Below are 20156 nucleotides of genomic sequence, written 5' to 3'. Positions count from 1 at the left end.
TGACTTCCATCCCCATCCATAGCTGTATTTCAGTTAATGAGGACGGAATTCAGGCGGGTAAGTAAGTTCTACCCATGTGGATTTCTCACTGGGGAGCTGAGGCTTGTCTGATGAAGGTCGGGGAGCCCCCGAGATTTCATCTCTCTCCCTCCTGCCCCCATGGGTATGCTCAGACTTCAAGCTCTGTGAGAGTCTTTTGCCAATCTGAGATGTGTCTGGTTAGGGGTAGGAGATATGCTCGCAGCTGACAGGAAATGACACGCCATCCCTTCAGCTGTGGCTCTCAGCACTGACTGTGTATTAGGAATACCTGTGAACCCTCTAAACAAGGCCAATCAAGACTCCCTGGGTTCTGCCCGGCCACTTCCATCACCCTGCAGGTATTCTGTTGTTCCCGGAAGGCCCCTGATGTAGATTATCTCAGCCAACAAAGTCGCACTGGCCCCCAAATCTAAAACACTTACCTTTGCCTATTTATAGAGAAATGTTGTTTTCTGACCCAAAATTCTCACTTCTTCTATTTCCCTCCCAAATTTCATTAAGTTTAACCAGAATTATCCATTATCCCACATGGTAATTAAAGAGAAAAACAAACAAACAAAACCAAAAACAACAACAACAAAAACAAAAACCAAGCTTGTTCCTTGTAGCCATTTTGAGAAAGAAAAGGAGACCTCAATTGATCTCGTGGGAAGTCAGCAGTTACCCCGAGTATCAAGGAGCTGAACTCTAGATATCACTCTTCTTTATAGTTTATTGTATTTATTTCAATAAAATTTATTGAGCACCTGCAAAGTAAGAGTATGGTATAATTTTATACCTTTTCCTATTGTCTTACCTAACTGAGGGCACAGAATACTATTATTCAGGGCATATGGGGCCAGAAATTAGTTTTGCTTAGAGCCACTGAACTACTTACATGCATTCTGAAACTTAAAAAATTAACTTATTTTACTTGTGTGAGTGTTTTGCCTGCATGTATATCTATACACCATATGCATGTCTGGTGCCTGGGAAGTTCAGAAGTGGCCACTGGATCCCTGGAACCAGAGTTACAGACAGTTGTGGGTCACCGTGGCGGTGCTGGGAATCGAACCTGGGCCCTCTGCAAGAGCAGCCAGTGCTCTTAAGCACCTTATGGATTTATTTTTAGGTGAAAACATTTTACCCAAGGCAATACGAAAACACTAAAAATTTCTATTCAGTGTTCAACCTATGGTCTCTTTTCTTACACATAATTTTATTGATAAACTTTCAAGTCTCCTTTAAATATTCTATACTTGAGTTGAGATTTTTAGGTCACAATTATTAGATATTTAGGGGATACTTTTAGTAATGAATTATTTTAGGTTTTTGACTTGGAATGCTATTCCCAGCTCTTCATGTTAGTGGCCTTGTTACGCCATTAACGAGGTATTTCATTGTAAGAAAGAAGTGAGGGAGGTGTCCTTCCAGGAGGACAAACGCAGTTCTCTGATCCAGAAGCCAAGTCACACCTAGGTCACATGGGCCAGCAGTGCTGTGATTTGGACCAACCCGGGAACAAGACCAGCCAGCCAGTCCTTTCATGGAGTGGGCTTGTCTAAACTCACAGTATATGCTTTAAAGGAGCCAGGTGTCTTAGGAGGTTCTCCGATGTTCTCCCAGGACACAGGAAGTTGTTCTAGAGAGAAGGAAGGCTGGAAGCGTGGGAGCAGGAACTAGTCTTCCCAGTTGATGGTGATGGGGCCGCCCGTCAGTGTCTGGCTCTGCAGCCCAGCAGAGTCCTCGTCTTCACCTGCCTCGCGACTCACTCGCCGGTGGCACCCCTGGGCACAGCGGGAGCGTTCATCCAGCACCCCACACACGAGGACCCGGCAGTGTAGAAATACCTCCTGAAGGGGTAAGGACAGTAAAACAGCCATATCACTGTCACTGTAGGCGACAGAAGAGAGCCACACATAGTTTCACAAGCACCAACTGGAGGCGACCATGACAGTCTTATATTTATGGACAGGAAACCGAGAGTTAGGATAAGGAAATTGCCCCGTTTACACATTTAGAACTGTGTGCACGTGGAACACAGTCACGTGGGTGACCTCAAAATCTAGACCCATGACTTTGATATGCTGAAGAGACCTTAGGGAGAGAGTCTCCTGCTTTAGCATCTCAGTCCTCTGGACTGGGAGGAGCACTGGAGCCCAGTACTTGCAAAGAAGCCTTTTCCAGAAGGGTTTGCTGAGCTAGGATCGGTTACTCAGCTGGAGTTCTGGAATAACAAAATGGCCGGAAAGATCATTTAGAGGCATTGTGGGAAGGAATGCTGCTCCTTGAAACCTTACTTGGGCTGTGTTTCAACACTACCCACAGCAGCAAAAGCTCGATCTTGTCACCCACAGTCACTTGGGATAGCCTTTTGCCATCTTGACCATGTGTACACACACGGTTAGTACACTTCACACCTGCTTCTCTCATGTTTATAATTTTAAAAACTGTTTACCGTTTCATTAAATTGATGTGACCCCCTGGTTGTAATTTGAGGCCCCCTTTTGCCCTCTTAAGAGCATGCTATAAAACATGTACATCAAACCGTTCTGTTTCTGTGAGATAACCCTTGCAATCTGTAGTTTCCCATACATTCCGTATAGAGCATTCTGTACTAAGTTGTATCCTACGATTAGCATTCTGGGTTCTAAGTTCTCCCCATTCCTGTGCCGAGATTCCTGTCTGAATCGTGAACTGATAGCAACACTCACTTTTCACGATAATCTGCCTACAACGATTCCAAATTGTGGTCCTATGATACTCTCTGTGCATGGCCACTTTACATGGGGGTGGTGCGGGGCAGGCAATTGTAATGTGTATGAATGCTGAGTGTGTAAGGCTGTGGGACAAAGGTGTCCAGCTTACCTTGTGGTCTTTACCCACAAACTTGAAGACGGGGACTTGGAAGTGTTTTGCTAGGTGATCCCTTGATGCATACTGCTTTACTGAGTCATCAGAAACACAGCTAAAGGTAGGACAGACAACGTGTCAGACCGGATCGCTTCCACAGAGGCAGCAGACGCTCCCAGCCAAGGCGCTTGGCCCAAGGAGAGGTAAAGTGGGTGGAGGGTGTTGGGCTACACGCCAGCCTTGGGAGAAGACTAGATGGTTTTCTCTCCTGGCAAAGGCACCTTCAGATCTCATCAGGCAGGGCTAAGTACAATGTCTGCTCTATTCTCCATTCATGGAGCCTCGGAGAGCACAGCACCCCTGCTTCCTTAAGGACTCTGCATAATTAGAAGCTGGGAGATGTGCTCTGCAGAGAGACGGTTGGCTAGTAAGGTTGTCTTCCCGTCTGTGACGTGTAGGGATCTAGGTTAGGATAGTGGCTGGTCTGAGAAGGCTCTTCCTTGATTTAACACCTGTTTCCTGGACATACAAGAGACGCAATCCCCCGGAGGGTGTGTAGAGCTGAAGGGGCCACCTGTGTGCATATGTTTAAGTTTCTCAGGTGACGAGGGACGACAGGTGGCCTCAAATGATTTCATCTCTCTTTCCCCAAAAGTAATAGCAATTCACCACTTTACAGAGTCTGTGTCTTAATCTACGTTCACTTTGGCACACTGCCATGAGGTGCCTGTCATGGAAAACTGGGGAAAGGGCTCATTAGCCGACACACCAAGGCCATGGTTGTGCATGTTAATGCACATTTTCCCCTAAGAAGCTAAGGTGTGATTTAACCATTCTAACTCATTTTACATCTTTTATATCATTTATATATTTTATATCATCTGATATAATATATATGATATTTTCTATCATTTATATATTTTACATGCATGTGTGCACACACAGAGGCACACACACACACACACACACACACACACAGATGTAGTTCTCTATTTTATATGTATTAAAGGTCAAAGGAGAAACAGCAGAGCTGGTTTGAACTGTCTAAACAGATGACAGTCCTTGACCCAGAGTCTAAATAACAAGTACACAAGCAGACGTCCCAGCGGGAGACAGCCGCTGACTCATCCACAGCAAATGGAAGAAATGGCTTCTAAGCTGACCTCATCGGACTAAGAGTCAGAAGCCACTGTTCGGGGCACTGAGAGCAATTAGATTCACTGACACCATCACATACCTACAAATCTGATCCAGGGCCTTTCAGCGATTGCACACACACACACACACACACACACACACACACACACACACACACACACACACACACACGGGCGCTTGAAGTGGGTGTGCCTGCCCACTCCCCCCACCCCCGCCAAAACAGCGCTGTGCTCACCCATCCTGGATCAGGTAGTACTTGAGGATTTCATCCATCTTCGCAGTGGGCGTGGCAAAGCAGCTCTCCACCAGGCTCTCCAGGCTGCTCACGTGCACCAGGGGCTCGATGCCAAAGTAGAGCGAGTCGCGGAGCTTGAGTGTGGGCAGAGTCTCCCGATACGGTTCCTCGAACTCCTGGTCCTTGAAGATCTCCAGCGTGAAGGGGAAGATGCCGTGGTTTCGGCTCCTGATTTCCAACGGGGCGTTGAGCAGGTTGGGCACATAGCCTTCCGAGATGGTGTACAGGCGTGGGAACTCACAGGTCACCGGGATCAGCAATTTGCTGGTCCGAATGATGATGTCTCCGCTGCTCCCAGGGGTCTGCTTGGGCAGACCCGTCACGAGGTTGCTGGCTACGATTTTGTCATTCACCACCTGTACCAGGAAAGGGTGAAGAGAGATTGTGAGATTTCTTTCTAGTTCCCTCTCTGCTCACCTTAACATCCTCCGAACACCCAGCCTGTTAAACATTACAGATTTAGTTCCTTAATCCAGAGGGGCTTTGGCTTTAAATGTGTGTGTGGGGGGGCGGGGGCTGTTAATGTTGTCCGAACTGGCCTGAACTGGCCTCAAGCCAATCTGCCTAAGCCGCTGTTGGTTAGTAGGACACTCAGACTGCTAAGTCAGTCTTGGTCAGCCCAGGCGTTCTTGTGGTGCATTAGTCAGGAGAGCTGATCTAGGGAGATAATCAGCGACTTCCAAGCTCTCACACGAGGACAGTGCCACATGTTTTCTCGGCAAGAATTCTAGCTCCTGTTGCACCTAAGCTAGCCCTGGATTCATCCAGAACCTGCACCCACGCCAGTACAGAGGGGTTTCAGCTGCTTACCCCAGAACTGTTTCCACTCAGCCAACCGAAGATGGTACCAGCCTGTTACAGAGCTGTTCCGTCAGATTACCATAGAAACAATCCACGTTTGCCTGAATGGGGAGCCCCTCTTCCTCCATTACTACCTTGTATCTCACCCAAAGTAATGAGCCCTGTGACTCATAAACAAATGGTCATTAAGACCTCTGCACTGACCTATATCCAGTCCTCTGTGTACCATCAATCTTGCACACTGTGGGGGTCAGAGCTTCATCCACGGGGGGGGGGGGGCAGCTCAAACCTCCGTCTCTCCCTAGAGCACAAGCCAGGCCCTTGGAAATAATCTCTACCCCCACGGCCTTTCCAGTCTTGCGGTGCAGGTTGCTTTGCCCGGACCTGAAGAGTCCCTTGGGGTGCTGCTCCTGTGTTCCCCATTAAAAAGGCCTTGCGTCTCTTTACTTGTGTGCATTAGACACAGTTCTACCCACACCCAAGACACAGCCCTTTCGGGGACTCCTAGAGTTTGTGCCTGTCATGTGTCAGACAGCCAGCCCAGCCCTTGCTTACATTTCTATCTTTCCATCTCAGGCCTGCTCTGTGCTCCCTGATAGACAGGAACTTATTCCATAGTCCCCTCTGGGTTTTCAGCATGGGGGTGTGAGCATGTTTGAAAAAGGAAAAACACTGACCTTGTACCGCAGCCTGGATCAATGTCTGGATTCACTCGCCTGTCCTAAACGAACCACCATCCCCTCAACCCATATCATCCCTAGCTTCTAATGACTGACCACAGGGTGTCTCCTGCCTTTTGGTACTGCTGGGATTGATGTGGGAAAATACCTCGCAGATAGATGTCTCAGGGCCGAATGTGACCAGAGATGATAGAATTAGTCATTCCGTACCTCACCGTTCCAGGACCATGGCTTGGGGTGGAAGATGTCGTGAGCTCAGTTCTTTTGTGTGGAGCTATCTCACCATCTACCCTCTGTCAACTACCTCCCCAAGTAGCTTTGGCCACTCCCTAAGTGTCCTCCAGGAGAACCTACATCAACCACGGTGCCACAGGTCTTGAGGGAGAAGACAATGTTGACGTGGGTGCCGTTGGATACTCCTCGGCAGGAGGAATTGGTCAGGAAGAGCTCCAGGCCTCCAACCAGCTCCCGGGGGACACTCACTTCAATGGCACTGGACTTGCACAACACTGGTACTGTGTGTAAAGAGATTCTGTTAGAGCAGGGAGCCTGGCTCAGGGGACAGCTAAGGAGGCTGCTAGGGGAATACTTTCTCCTCCTCTTCAACCTACCTTCTTTGTCCTTTTCCCTCCAGGAAAGGGTTTGAAGCAAGCAGATGAATAAAACCAGGATCCCTAACCCCCAAGATAATGGTCAATGATGCTCCTCAAAGCACATATTCTTTTGAACAGGAAATAGTGCGGTTAAGCTTCCGCTCAAACGGCTGTCCAAAGTGTGGCTGGCCTGACTCCATGGGACGGGACATCGTAAGGATGAACTTTAGTGCCTACACAATTTACCGGCAGCACAGGTAAGACGCTGCTGACATCGGATTAAGCAGCACAGCAGAGCTACTTTGATCTGACCATTAGTTACTGCACCATTAAACAGGCAATAAACAGCGTTTCTGACTCTGGAAGCCTTCCAAAGTGTCCTTGAGCTACTCAGTAAACTGAAAACCCAGACTATAAATTCTGCTTTAACGTAATATTAAAGAAAAAAAAAAGAAAGAAAAGGTCGCTTCTCTGTGGCATTCCTGCATTCATGTTCTGTCCCCCTGCAAACACCCTGAAGGATACCAGGTACTGCCAGCGTCCATCTGTGAACACACGTCTCAGCATCAAGATATACAAAGAAATCAGACACCAAGAACTGGAGAAGAGGTCTCATTATTCAAGGCTGGCCCCTGGAACTGCAGAAGGGCAGTTGCACTGTTGGCTATAGACACCAGAGAGCAACTCAGAGCTGACCAGCAAAGGGAAGTTAGCTTTTCATGACTTCAGAGAGGGAGAGAGAGAGACAGAGACAGAGACAGACAGACATAGAGAGACAGAGACAGACAAAGACAGAGACATAGAGAGACAGAGTCAGACAGAGACATAGAGAGACAGAGACAGACAAAGACAGAGAGACAGAGAGAGATAGAGACAGAGAGAGAGACAGACAGACAGAGAGAGAGAGAGAGAGAGAGAGAGAGCTTTTCCCACTCCTGTCTACGAGACAAGCTCTCACTGGGTAGCTCAGGTCGGCTTTGCTCTCTCTGGCACGGTTCTGGCCTCCACCACCCAAGTGAGGGGATCACAGAATGATCTGGCACACCCTGCCGGGGTGGGGGTGGGGTTCTCTACTGAACCATTCTTGACTGCTGACTCAGGGGACACTTGGTGCTCAGAGGGACAGTGTTATGAAAGATAAGACTCTTCCGGTCTGGGGGGGGGGCAGGGGGGAGGCAAAGGTGGGAGGGAGGACAGCGTGTGAATCAGAAGGGAGTCAAACCTTGCCCTACCTTGGCAGGTGTGTTTATCTTCAGACAGCACCAAGCCCCGGGGACAGTCACACTGATAGCCCTTCTCCGACCCAAGACAGGAATGGCTGCAGCCACCATTGTTGCTGTGGCACCCTTGGATGTCTGCAGAGGGAACCGGCAGAGGTGAGAGTTACCCTGTCACACTCTTGTGTGGGAAGCCCGGCGTTAGTCACCAGGGATCGTTCTTAGCTCACGGCACACTCCTCTGTAGCCTAATGTGGTAACCGGTAGCGAGGCAAATCCCCAAAACTGTTCATTAAATGTTATGACTGCCTTAAGTAGCCCTCCTTGCTCAGCAATGGTTACTGAGGCTCTCCGGGCATTTTTGGAGAGTATCTTTCTAGTTTTCTCACGGTTTTCTTATGATTAGAATGAGGTCGTAAATGTGTACAAGACTCAGAAGCCATTTCTTAACTGTTGTAATATATGTACATATAAGTTAAAATTTTAAAGACCTATTGGTGGATGAGAAGAGATTGAGTAAAATTCTTCTGGACCAGCTGGGTCACAGTTGCTGTAGAGCAGTTGGATCATTGGCTCCTCTCCTAGACCCTCTGAGACTAAGAGCACCAGGCTCAGTCATAGCGTTTGCCTACCATTCCCAAGGCCCCAGGTTCCACTCCTGCACCAGCATGTGAAGGATCATAATCTTAATCACCAAAATGACTTGCGTGGGACTTGGACATTATCTCTTGGGTTGAGGGCTTTTAGATTCCAGTCTGCTACATGGTGTTTAAATGAAGTTTTATTAGCACACATAGGCATGATCATGACGGTCTATGTTTATTTTATTTTATTTTATTTTTCTCTAAAGGGCAGAACTTGGTAATTTTGATTGATTCTGGATGGTCCACAAAATATTTACCAACCTGCCTTTATGCAAAATGTTTGTGGGGCTCTGTTCTAAGTTAGGATGATAGAAAGAAATGTTTCAGATCATCTAACATGCTTGGGGAGAGACGGAAGCTGATGCCTAAGGGTGCTAGGAAAAGCAGGTTAGTGGATCATCAGTAAGTTGACTTAGTATACGTAAATCAGTACTAGGAAAATGTAAGAGACTAAAGTTATAATGAAGGCTGGAGAGATGGCTCAGCGGTTAAGAGTGCCTGGTGCTCTTCCAAAGGTCCTGAGTTCAATTCCCAACAGCTACATGATGGCTCACAACCATCTGTACTGAGATCTGATGCCCTCTTCTGGCACATAGGAATACATGCAGATAGAGCACTCATATATTAAATATTTTTTAAAAAAAGGAAACAGTAATAAAGTTATAATAAATTAATCTTTATCACCTGCTTAGAAACCAACCTATAATATTTTTAAAATATTTATGTAGTATGTGCATGCATATGTTTGCAAGTATGTGTGTGTACAGCAAAGCCACGGTATGTGTTTCTCTGTGTGTGTGTTACTGTGTATGTATAGAACAGCCACAGTTTGTGTGTGCATGCATGCATGTATGTGTGCATGTGTGTGTGTAGTAAAGCCACAGTGTGTGGAGGTCAGAGGACAACTTGTGGACACAGTTCTCTCCCTCTAGCTAGTGGATTCTAAGGATCAAACTCGGGCCATCTGGTTTGATGACAAACCCTTAGCTGCTGAGACATCTTACCAGCTCTAGCAAGCCATATTTTTTCCATTAATTCATTTATTTATTTACTTTACATCCTGATTATAGCCCCTCTCTCTCCTCCCAGTTCCCCCCTCACACAGTCCCTCCCCTCCCCTTCCTCTGAGAATGAGGAGCATACCAACCCACATGGTACCCCAAATCACTGCAGGATTAACATATCCTCTCCCACTGAGGCCAGACAAGGCGGCTCAGTTAGGGGAACAGCATTCAAAGGCAGGCAAACAGAGTCAGGGTGAGCCCTGGCTCCAGTAGTTGGAGGACCTCCATGTAGACCAAGCTGCACATTTATTACATGTGTGTGGGAGTCAGGGTCTCGCCCTTAGGCTCTTTGGTTGGTGGTTCAGTCTCTGTGAACCCTCAAGGATCCAGGCTAGTTGACTCTATTGTTCTTGTGGTTCCTCAATTCTTTCCCAAACTCTGTCTAATGTGGGCTGTGGATCTCTGCTGAGTGGAGCCTCTCAGAGGACAGTCATGCTAGGCTCCTGTCTGTGGATCCAGGGTGCCAGACACAAACACAGCCTGATGCTCCACCAAAGTTGAAGGAGGAAGTCAGGCCTGCAATATTGATCTGTATTGACTTTATGCACATGCCCCATCCCCACACCCACTACAAATGGGCAGGGGTTGCCACTGCATTCATTTATGTCCGTCTCACACAGGGCACCTGTGTGTCCAGACCAGCTGTGACAAATATCACTGCCAACAGTGACAAGACAATCCATGTGTTTTTAAAGGATATATGCAGTTTGTGGATGTTTGAAATAGTTGAGATTATAGATAACAATGTGGAAGAAAACGTAAAAATATGCTACTATGTTATGAAGTGTTAAAATCATTGGGTTGGCGGTACACGCCTCTAATCCCAGAACTTTGGAAGCAGAGGCAGGTGGTTCTCTGTGAATTCTAGGACAGCCTGGTCTACATACCAAGGCTGTCCTATATACCGGGCTGACCAAGGGTTCATAGTGAGACACTGTATCAAAAAAGGGGGTGTTAAAATTAACATTAATGGTTTTTTCCTTTTAGAAGAAGACTTCAGTGCTGTTATCATACCGGGGGCCTCACCTGACTCAGCAAACACTTGGTTCCCCGCCACCCTCAAAATGACCTTTCTTAAGTCAGTTTATTTCTCTAAGTTGCAGTTTCAATATTTGTAAGATGAAGGGGCAACTATATTGGGTATTTTCAAGTCTAAAAGTGCAAAACAAAAAATAGGCCAAAAAAAAAAAAAAAAAATCTAAATTCCCTTAAAGGATTTAAGCCCCTCTGGATTGTGGAAAGAAATGTTCAGGGCAGAAACATCCAGCAACAAATTGGGGGGGTCACTTACATTGTTTTCCTTTTCCCCTATTTTTCTATTTATATAATAAACCATTAAAAGTTACTTAAAAATTTAAAAGTATAATTAATTTTTAAAAAGCTATAACCATTTGATAGCCACACTAAAGAAACAAATACATTTAGCCTTTCAATAAAAGTTAAATGTTATAAATAGAAACAGTATTCCTGAAATACTGCTTATAGAGACACATAAAATTTTTATCATTTGCTAAGTATTTTTCAGTTATGATTATTAGGTTTTTAAGATTATATGAATATTAACCATAATAGTCTCAATAATGTGCTCATGAATAATTACAAATGTTCTTCATCAAATATTTTATTAATATTCAAATATGCTGAAATTATTACCTAAAATTATTAAGATTTAGGGAGGGTTCCAGACATTATCACTATTCAATAAACTTCAAAATAATTTAGCCTCGTTATAAGGACAGCAATTTAATACTCCACTTGCTGTTCTCTGAATTAATGCAAACTTTGTAGGACACTACCCAGACATTTTTCTCTTTGGGATGGTGTCTCATTATTTTGAACGTGACAAGAATAAAATGAACTCGTGTATATATATAGATTATGGCTCTATTAATAAACAAGTTCAATGGTACTGAAGGACGAATCATATAGCCGGCATAAATAATAAAAACTATGCTATTTCCCTCTCTCCGGAGAGCGTTAGGGCAGCTCAGACTTGTGAAAGCAGGCGTGAGGTCACTTTAGCTGTGGTAAGGACATGACTTGAGTCCCACAGAATAGTAGCAGATTTCCGAGTCATTGCCCATAACCCTTCAATCTTGCATTCTGTCCACAGCTTAAGCCCCCCCCTCCCCCCCCCGGTGCTCCTCTACCGCCAAGCCAGCTTCCCAGATGTCAAAGAACAAGCCAGTGGCCCCCTTTGGATGTGGGGTTCGCATCCGCTCCTCACCCAGTCTCACCTTCGCAAGTCTTTCCGTCGCTCCCGAGCACGCGGCCCGCCCCGCATGCGCAGCGGTGTGAGTTTTTGAGGTTCACACAGACCTCACTGCAGCCACCGTTGTCGCGCTCACATTCATTTTCGTCTGCAGAAGAAAAACCGCATCACTGCCACACCGCTGAGCAACCTTACCCTGCCCCCAGCCCTGAACAGAACCCCCTCCTGCGTCTTCTCAGATGCTATTGGATAGCCCTCGAGCACCATGTACCAGCCTGTGTAGTCCAGTCTAGGGGCCTGGTCTCCCTTAACCAAGCCCATCATTCTGTGACCTCTACATGCATGGCATCTGGGCATGCATGCACAATAAATACATAAATGGAATAAGGAAAGGCCATGGGGGAATGAGATTTCTTTTGTGTGCTGGGTACATTTTTTAAAAAATTTTTATGAATTCCTTTTTTTCCAGTAAGTTCATGAAAAATTGTTCAGTGCAAGGTTATAGATTATATTTTGCTCTACCACACAGCACACCACAGGTGTGCACTGCATGGGCGTGCGCTGCACGGGCGTACGGTGAAGAAGGAGCTATCTAGTAAGACAGTGTGAGACAGTCTCCTGTTATTGCATGACAAACCACCCTGAAAATCAACTTTAAAATTGAAATAGTCTCATCCCAGCGCTCAGGAGGCAGAGGCAAGCAGATCTCTGAGAGCTGGAAGCCAGCCCGGTCCACATAGGGAGCTCCAGAAGAGCCAGCTGCATAGTGTGACCCTGTTTTTTGTTTTTTGTTTTTAAATTCACAGTCTCACATCATATTTAAAAAAATGGTTTTTAGTCTTTAAAACATCTGATGAACTATGTATGGGTTCCTGAAAAAAATAAAATAAAAGAAAATGAACAATAAATGCCCATCTCTCTCCTTCTACCGAGAAAAAGAATGGAGTATGTCTTAGTTCCCAGGAAGGAACCCGGATTCAGGATGTGAGCCAGGGGCTGGAGCTTAAACGATCGCCGGGCATCAGATGAGCCGGGTGGAACTCCATTTACACCCAGTGCCCTATGGGGCTCAGCAGATAAAGGTGCCCCTCTCTTAGGGTTCAGGTAAGATTTAAGCAAACTCCACAGCACATATTTGTTCTCTAATATGATGTGACAAGGTAGTGGGCCTTTAAGAGGTAGGTCCTAGTGGGGTAGTCAGGGGCACTGCCATTGGGGTGGTTCTTGTGGGATCCCCTTTCTCCATGCCTTTCTGTCTTTGCTTGTGTTCCTGGTATACAATCTTCTGCCAGGTCTTCCCTGGCGCTGAACCAATGCTGGCAACATGCCTGTGAGTTACACCTCCGCTTCTTAAGTGTCTTACTTCGTGTCTACTGACCATCATTCGCTCTTTCAGTAGAGTAGCAAGAGGGACTGCGTAGCTCACTGAAATGCAGAGTAGAACTCTGCCACAGTAGTGGAAGAGGAGGAGGCTCCCTGCAGGAGACACGGAGGGTGAGGGACGCACTTCGCTTGGCAACGGTGGAATCCTGGGTCAGTGCGGGCAATGGCTGAAGCTTAGATGTGCACTTCCCACTCAGGATGTCAGTCTCCAGCTAAGAAGCTGATGTGCAATTGGACCTGAACTAAAGACACACTTGGAAACCCACTCTGGAGTAGAGCATCCTTGGAGGAGGTGAGAAGGGGGAAGAACCACAGAAAACCCCTAATGCTAGACAAGGATTTGGCATGAAACACTGCAGACAGCTCATGATGAAAATGGATAGGCAAGATCTGGAGGCTTTGAATTGGTGATAAAAAATAACCCAGAGAGCCATACAAGCATTTTTTAAGAGAAAAAAAAAAACAAAAACAAAAACAAAAACAAAAAAACAAAGGGGGGAAAAAGGGCTAAATAAGGAGATGCCAATGTAGATGAGAGTCTCATGTAGCCCAGGCTAGCCTAGAATGCACCATGCGGAAGAGGCTGGCCTTGTACACCTTATCTTCCTTTTCCACTGTCTAAGTGCTGGGCTCCCAGCTATGTGCCACCATGCACTGGGCCCTAAACTTCACTCCACTACCCTCACCAGGGAGGCCAGGAGGTCAGCAGCTTCCCTGCAGAGATGAGGCCATACCCATGCTCCGACTTCTCCCTGGCCTCCATTGCAAGCCTCCATTTTGCTTTTTATTTTATGTGAGGGAGAACTTAACTTCTCCTTCTTTAGGCTGGGTTGCTTGGGGCTGTCGGTTACAGCTAGCAGAGGCATCTTGAGCATTAGCAACTCCTCTACAGGCCTACACCTGGAGAAAAAGCCCACATGGAGTGAGGTATCATTTGTAGGCTGACTTTAAGCACCAATATGACATTTCTGTATCGTACAGTGTTGCGTGTACACACAGCAGTAATAAAACAGAGACAGGGCAGGAAGGAAACAGGCCGCCATTTAAGTAGCAGCCACGGAGGATGACAGAGGGTGGTGGAACCCAGTGAGACTGCTTAGCTTGAATATCAAATTCTATTTTCACAACCCCCTTTTTTTAAAGAAAACAAATTTTAACTATGGTTCCATCTGGGTACATGTGTAGCTACTTGGTTATTTTCTTACACCCTCCTCTCTACCTGAAAATAGCTAATTTACAACCAACAATTAAGGACTGGAGAGATGGCTCAGTGGTTAAGATCACTGACTGCTCTTCCAGAGGTCCTGAGTTCAATTCCCAGCAACCACATGGTGGCTCACAACCATCTGTGATGGGATCTGATGACCTCGTCTGGTATGTCTAAAGACAGCTACTGTGTACTCATATACATAAAATAAATGAATAAATAAACAAATAAAAGTTAAAATTGTTGGGCTGGCACAGTGGGTAGAGGCATTGGCTGCCGAGTCTGGCCCCCTAAATTTGATCCGGGGGCCCACTTGGCTGAAAGAGAGAACCAACTCCAGCAAGCTGTCCTTGTAAATGTCCAGCAAGCACATACACGATAAATAAATGTAACAAAAAGTTTATACTTGTTGCCTTTACGTAAAACTAAATATAAGCTAAAGTTGACGTGTAATCCTATACACAGAAGTCTCCCTGCTGTCCCCTCTCGGATGCTCGTGGGAACTTGGGGCTTTGGATAGGCAAAGATGCCTATGGAATGATGATGTGCCACCTTTGATGCAGAAAAGAAAAGGTCAACAAATAAACATATATTCCCACTTTTATATCTGCCTGAAGGGAATACGCATAGGATGATAATGGCTTAGGAAGCTACTGTGAAATGACCTTATAGTGTATCTCAGTTTGGAGGTCAGATTTTCTGGGTTCTTTTGAGTGAGAGTCTTGCCTGATGCAGCTCAGGATGGTTTTAAATTCACCATCCTCCTGCCTCAGCCTCCTCAGTTTTAAAGCTACAGAGTGCACCACACCTTAATGAAGGCCAGTTTTCACCAGAAACACTTCCTCTGTATTAACAGTTAGCAAAAACAGACAAATTTTAGTCATTCGAGTTGTCCCGAGCATTTTTGGTTTGTCAATGGGTGGATCAAAAATCAGTTTTTATATTAAAATTTAGTGAATTTAAGAGTCAGATCCTCAGGCACACTGGCCACTTGCAAATGGCTTCACAAGAGAGCAGACAGCGTGGTTGCAAACTGTCCTTGATCGCACCACGAGCTTGTCCCGTACTTTAGTTGTCAGCAACAAAGACAAGTTCAATTGCAAATGCTCAGAGATTCACTGGGATCTCGCGTGGATCCTGAGGGATCATGTCTGCCTTGCGTCTAGTTCTTACCGAAGCAAGTCTGCCCATCTGGGCCCAGCGAGGTTCCTGGAGAGCATGCGCACTCGGTGGTGTCCAAGCAGTTGCCGTGACAATCCTCATCACAGATGTCATAGAAATCTACGGAAGGACAACAGTTTCTGTGAATGGCGAGGCTCCGAGGACCTTGTCTTTTGGATTGTCTCATGAATGCAGGCGTGGGCTACAAGTTTCTGACATTTCTCATGGCCGTGGGGACCGCTTCACCAATGGAGAGAGACAAGCTGCTCATGGACAGCTTGGTCCGTTCAGATAACCAATTCCCAGCTACAGATCTCAGGCCCCAGATTCTGTCGGCCCTGGGTTTGAGCTCTACTGTTAAAGATGTTTACGAAGTCTCCAGATTTTGATGGCATTAGTGATGTAGAAATCTACTTTAAAGAATTATTGATGCTAAGCTGCCTCTTCCTGTTACACATCATGCCTAAAGAGCCGTGTGAGCAAGCGCAAAGCTGCCCCGCAGATGTCTGGGTATCTGTCTGCTCTCCATTGATCATCTCTCCACAAGTAGACTGTGGAGGGCTCTTCCATACTCGGGAAGGTGACAATCCCATCACTTCTAATCTTACAGCTTTAATGAATAAACACAGAAGAAAGAGGCATCAGAGTAACTGGGGTCCATATAGTGCCTTTCTAGCTCCGTCTGTTGCCTTGCTGGGGAGAGAAGAGAGCAGAGGCGGGGACTTACGGCCACAGTAGACGTGGAAGCAGACGCTGGGCTTGGCCAGCCGATACACATAGTAGCCTCCAGGGCAGGCCTTGACCTCCACCGTGGTGTTCCATAGGCAACAGTTCCCTTTGAAGCTGGCACAGGCCTGGCGTTGCACAATGCCCTCCCCTTCTACGGGGTGGTTGCCATTGAGCCAGACAGGTGCGTGGGTCCCACAGTGATTTTCTGGTATGCAGAAGGTGGGCATGGCATCTCCTGCCATCCCTGTAAAGCGATACCACTCCCCGTCCATGTGGTTGTCGCAGAGAGGTTGATTTTGGGACTCGTCGAACTGGTGGTCAGTGTTCCTCCAGGGCTCGTTCAGACTGATGTACGCAGAACAAGGATCAAGGGCTGGGGATGAAAGAGACCCAGAGACACCTGGTGACGTTTCAGATAACAATGCCAACGGCTACATCTACCTCAGTCTTGCCTGTTGATCTGTCAAACAAAAAGTGTGTGTGTGTGTGTGTGTGTGTGTGTGTGCATGTGTAAGATGTCAAAGGCATCCTTCCTTAAGAACCAGTCATTTTGCTTTCTTTAGACAGGGTCTCTCTCTCTCTGGCCTGGGCCTCACTGATTTAGGCTAGACTGTCTGGCCAGTGAGCCCCAAGCATCCTCCTGTCTCCTCAGTGCTGAAATTAAGTCTGTGCCACGCCTGGAAGTCTAACAGCTTGAGTTTGCTGTGCACGACACCGTGTTCCAGCCAGCACTGGAATGAATGGACACATGGTTGAGTCGATGAATCGACAGACCAAGGGGGTCACGTGTCTGAGGATCTAGGAATTTTGACACAAGGACGGGAAGAGACAGTGTGGAGAGGCCACTGCAGTTCAGCTCTGCAGTCACGGAGAGACCGTGCTACGTGCAGTTAGGTCCTCAGCTTCGGAAATTCAAAAAGAAAAGAAGGCCTCGAATTGCCTTTGTGAAAATGGCTGTGGGGCTGGCATCAGTATGAAGTCCGGGTGAACAAGGAATGTGGAAAGCCCTTTCCACAGGAAGGGAAGGGCTCGAGGCTCACAGCCAGTTTGAAATACACAGCAGCCGGGCAAGAGGACAGGGGAAAAAAAAAACTTGACAGTCAGGACGTTGCACTTTCTGGAAATGACATTTGCAGAGTTGCAGGTGGCACAAGCAACCTTCTCTTCAAGTTCTGTGAGTTCCTTCCAAAGTCTTTAAAAGGCCCCTGAGTTGTCCCAGCTCAGTGCTAGCTGACAGTTCAGTGTTCCCTGAGGAGATGTCCTCAAATTCCCTCCCTTCTCCGAGGAGGAACCCTCTGCCCCCCCTGGCTGTGGCTTTCTGGCCAAGCAGAGCTTCCAGGGCAGTTTCACAGGTGATTAGAACTTCATAGAAATATTTGACGCATCTCCCTGTCTCTAATTTTACAAGAAATAGTTAGACATTCAACCTTTAATGGCATCAACAGCAACTCCCGTAATGACTGTTTCATGATTTCTAAAGCTTTCCTTAAAGCTAAGGGTCATTTTTTTATACTGTTGAAAATATACTTGCCTTCTTGTTAGAGAGAAACTGTGCCGAGAAGAATTGACCCCATATGAAATGTTGCACAAACCGTCACTGGATATTTGCTAATGTTACATTCTTCCCCCCTCTCTTTCAGAAAGCCCATTCTGTATCAAGTCCTCTTGCTACTCTCAGCTGGAGCCAAGAATGTGGCATCATACAAATTGGTCCTAATTAGCTCATGCAGCCCTCAGCATCAGGGCTTGAGAAAGAACAACCCCATGTGTCCCTCTCAAAGTTCCCCTCCCTACTAGAAGGCTCAGTGACTCGGCAGAACACTTAGGAGCATCTTGGGTCTTGTAAAGACGGACCACGGGGCCTGAGCAGACATGTTTGTGTCCTTATCTTGTCATCCCGGAGGCTGGTGTACCTGGGAGGCCCTGTGCACTCTCCAGATCACAGTCTTTGCAGCCTCTGTGCCTTCGCTGAGTCTAGAAGCTCCCCCATTCCTGCTTTCTTACTGCCCACTTCGTCCTTCCTGTGTTCCAATCAACACACCACTGCCGACTATTATTACCTCAAGCCTATGGTCATCCACATTGTCTTAGTTTTTATCTACAATGTCCCCTGTCCCAGGATCCCATCCAGGATATTGCAATACACATAGCTTTTGTATCTCCTCGGAGTTCAATCTTTTGTCGCTGTTCTTTGGTTTCTGTTTTCCAAGATGTGGTTTCTCTGTGTAGCTCTGGCTGCCCTGGAACTCACTCTGTAGACCAGGCTGGCCTCATAGTCACAGAGATACTCCTGCCTCTGCTTCCCAGGTGTTGGGATTAAAAGCTTGTGCCCGGCTTCAAACAATATATATACGTGTGTATGTATGTATGTGTATATATACACACATACATGTATATACTTACATATATATAAATATGTGTAAATATATATGTAAGTATACATGGGTATATGTATATACTGAAAGGTGCCAGAGTATTGCCCAAGTTACTGCAGAGAAACCAATCTAAGACACTCACACACTGAGCTACACAGAAACACCCAGGAGGATCCTTGTTGGCCAGTTTCTTGCCAAGCCTGAGAGGAACAGCTTCAGAGCTGTTCGGTCTGTGAAAATAGTCACTTGTATTTTTTTTAAAGGTCAGATGTAATACTCATTTTATCCACGTCTGTACCCTCCATGGGGACAGAACATTTGGTCCCTTTTATTCATTAAGGAAAAAGTTCATCTTTCATTTCTAAAAGAAACAAAATATCATTTCCGTTCTTCAAGTTGGAACTCTAAAGCCTTCACACTAGAAAGAGATCATAATTTCTTTTCACACATACTCCAAGAACCCCTTAGCTCACAGGAGGGTTTTAGAGACAAAGATCCTTGAAATTCCTGGACACTTAGACAGGTGGTTAAAGGAACACGTAACAAAAATTCTCTGGGCATATATCCATGTAGTTTTAGTGTTTTTGTTTGTTTGTTTGTTTTTTAAATATACAACCACAGGCTTTATTTAAGGCCCTGCCATCTAGTTCTTTACATTTGGTACACAAAAGCAAACAGCAACAGAAAAGTACCTTGTGCCAAATTCTTGAAGGGAGACTCACCGATGGGTGACCCCGAGGTGACCGTGGTGAAGAGGCAGGTGAGTAGCAGAGACAGTGACATCTTTCTGATCCAGCAGCCAGGAACACAATGGCAGACAAATGGCAGACGCCCGTTCCAGCAGCGCTGCGTCGTTCTTTTCTCAAGCCCTTAGGAAAAAATATCCCTCTGGCCTCTTAGGAAGCACGTCTGTATCAGTGCCATCTGGGACCCCGTGGGACAGCGGAAGAGGGTGAGCGGGAGGGTGAGCGGGATAAAGCATCTATTGCTCTGGCCTTGATTCCAGATAGAGGCCTGCTCTGGACTGTCAGCAGCAGTGGTTTGCTGATAAAAACCCCTCACCATTCCTCATCCTCCTATTGTGTTTGTTTTGTGTCCACCCCCCCTTCCCCCCAAGAATGGCCTGTAACAGAGCCTTCCGTATCTTATCCAGAGGGGAACTCTCACTGGGAGACATCCCCTCACGTCAAATCTTGTTTTGTGACTTCTAGGAACTGACTTCCTGATGCAGCAACCATGGCAATGTGCAGTCTTCTTCAGCCAGGGCAGGACAAGCCCCTCCGCTGGAACTGGGTCCTGGGGAAACCTCTCAGTCTGATGGTCCAGGAGCTGACAAGAACACACAGACACACACATAGAAACACACATACACACATAAACATGCATCCTGTCTCTCTCACACACACACACATAGACACAGTCAAAGACACACATGCACATAGAGACACACAGAACCACACACACACACACGTACACATACATACACACATACACACACACACACACACACACATACACACACACACACACACACACACACACAGGAGGTAGTGAGGGGCCTGTGAGGAGCTGGTATTCTCTTGAAGAAGTCTGTAGGTGTGTCTTATTCTGGTTTCCAGTCTCAAAGTTTCCAAAGGGAATAACCTTCACTAGGGCATTGCCAACCTCAGCAGTGATGCCTGGAGGTGCCATGCTGGGTTTCTTCTCTATGTGGCAGATGTGTTAGGGTTACTTATTTAACCAGTTCTCACACTAAAATAGCA

General features: G+C 46.5%; 1 protein-coding gene across 1 annotated transcript; it reads right to left on the bottom strand.

The window, feature by feature from the left end:
• Positions 1-1700: 1700 nt before the first annotated feature.
• Positions 1701-19176, bottom strand: OIT3 (oncoprotein induced transcript 3; the record flags this gene model as incomplete). The annotated part of the gene is made up of 9 exons (XM_080937559.1): positions 1701-1874; positions 2890-2989; positions 4268-4683; positions 6163-6323; positions 7634-7756; positions 11564-11686; positions 15302-15409; positions 16017-16391; positions 19116-19176. The coding sequence occupies 9 exons, from the start codon at positions 19174-19176 to the stop codon at positions 1701-1703; spliced, it is 1641 nt and encodes a 546-aa protein (XP_080793685.1).
• Positions 19177-20156: the final 980 nt, after the last annotated feature.

Source organism: Micromys minutus, assembly GCF_963924665.1.
Source record: "Micromys minutus genome assembly, chromosome: 25".
NCBI lineage: Eukaryota > Metazoa > Chordata > Mammalia > Rodentia > Muridae > Micromys > Micromys minutus.
Note: the sequence above shows the minus strand (reverse complement) of the source record. Positions and strands in the feature narration are given on the sequence as shown.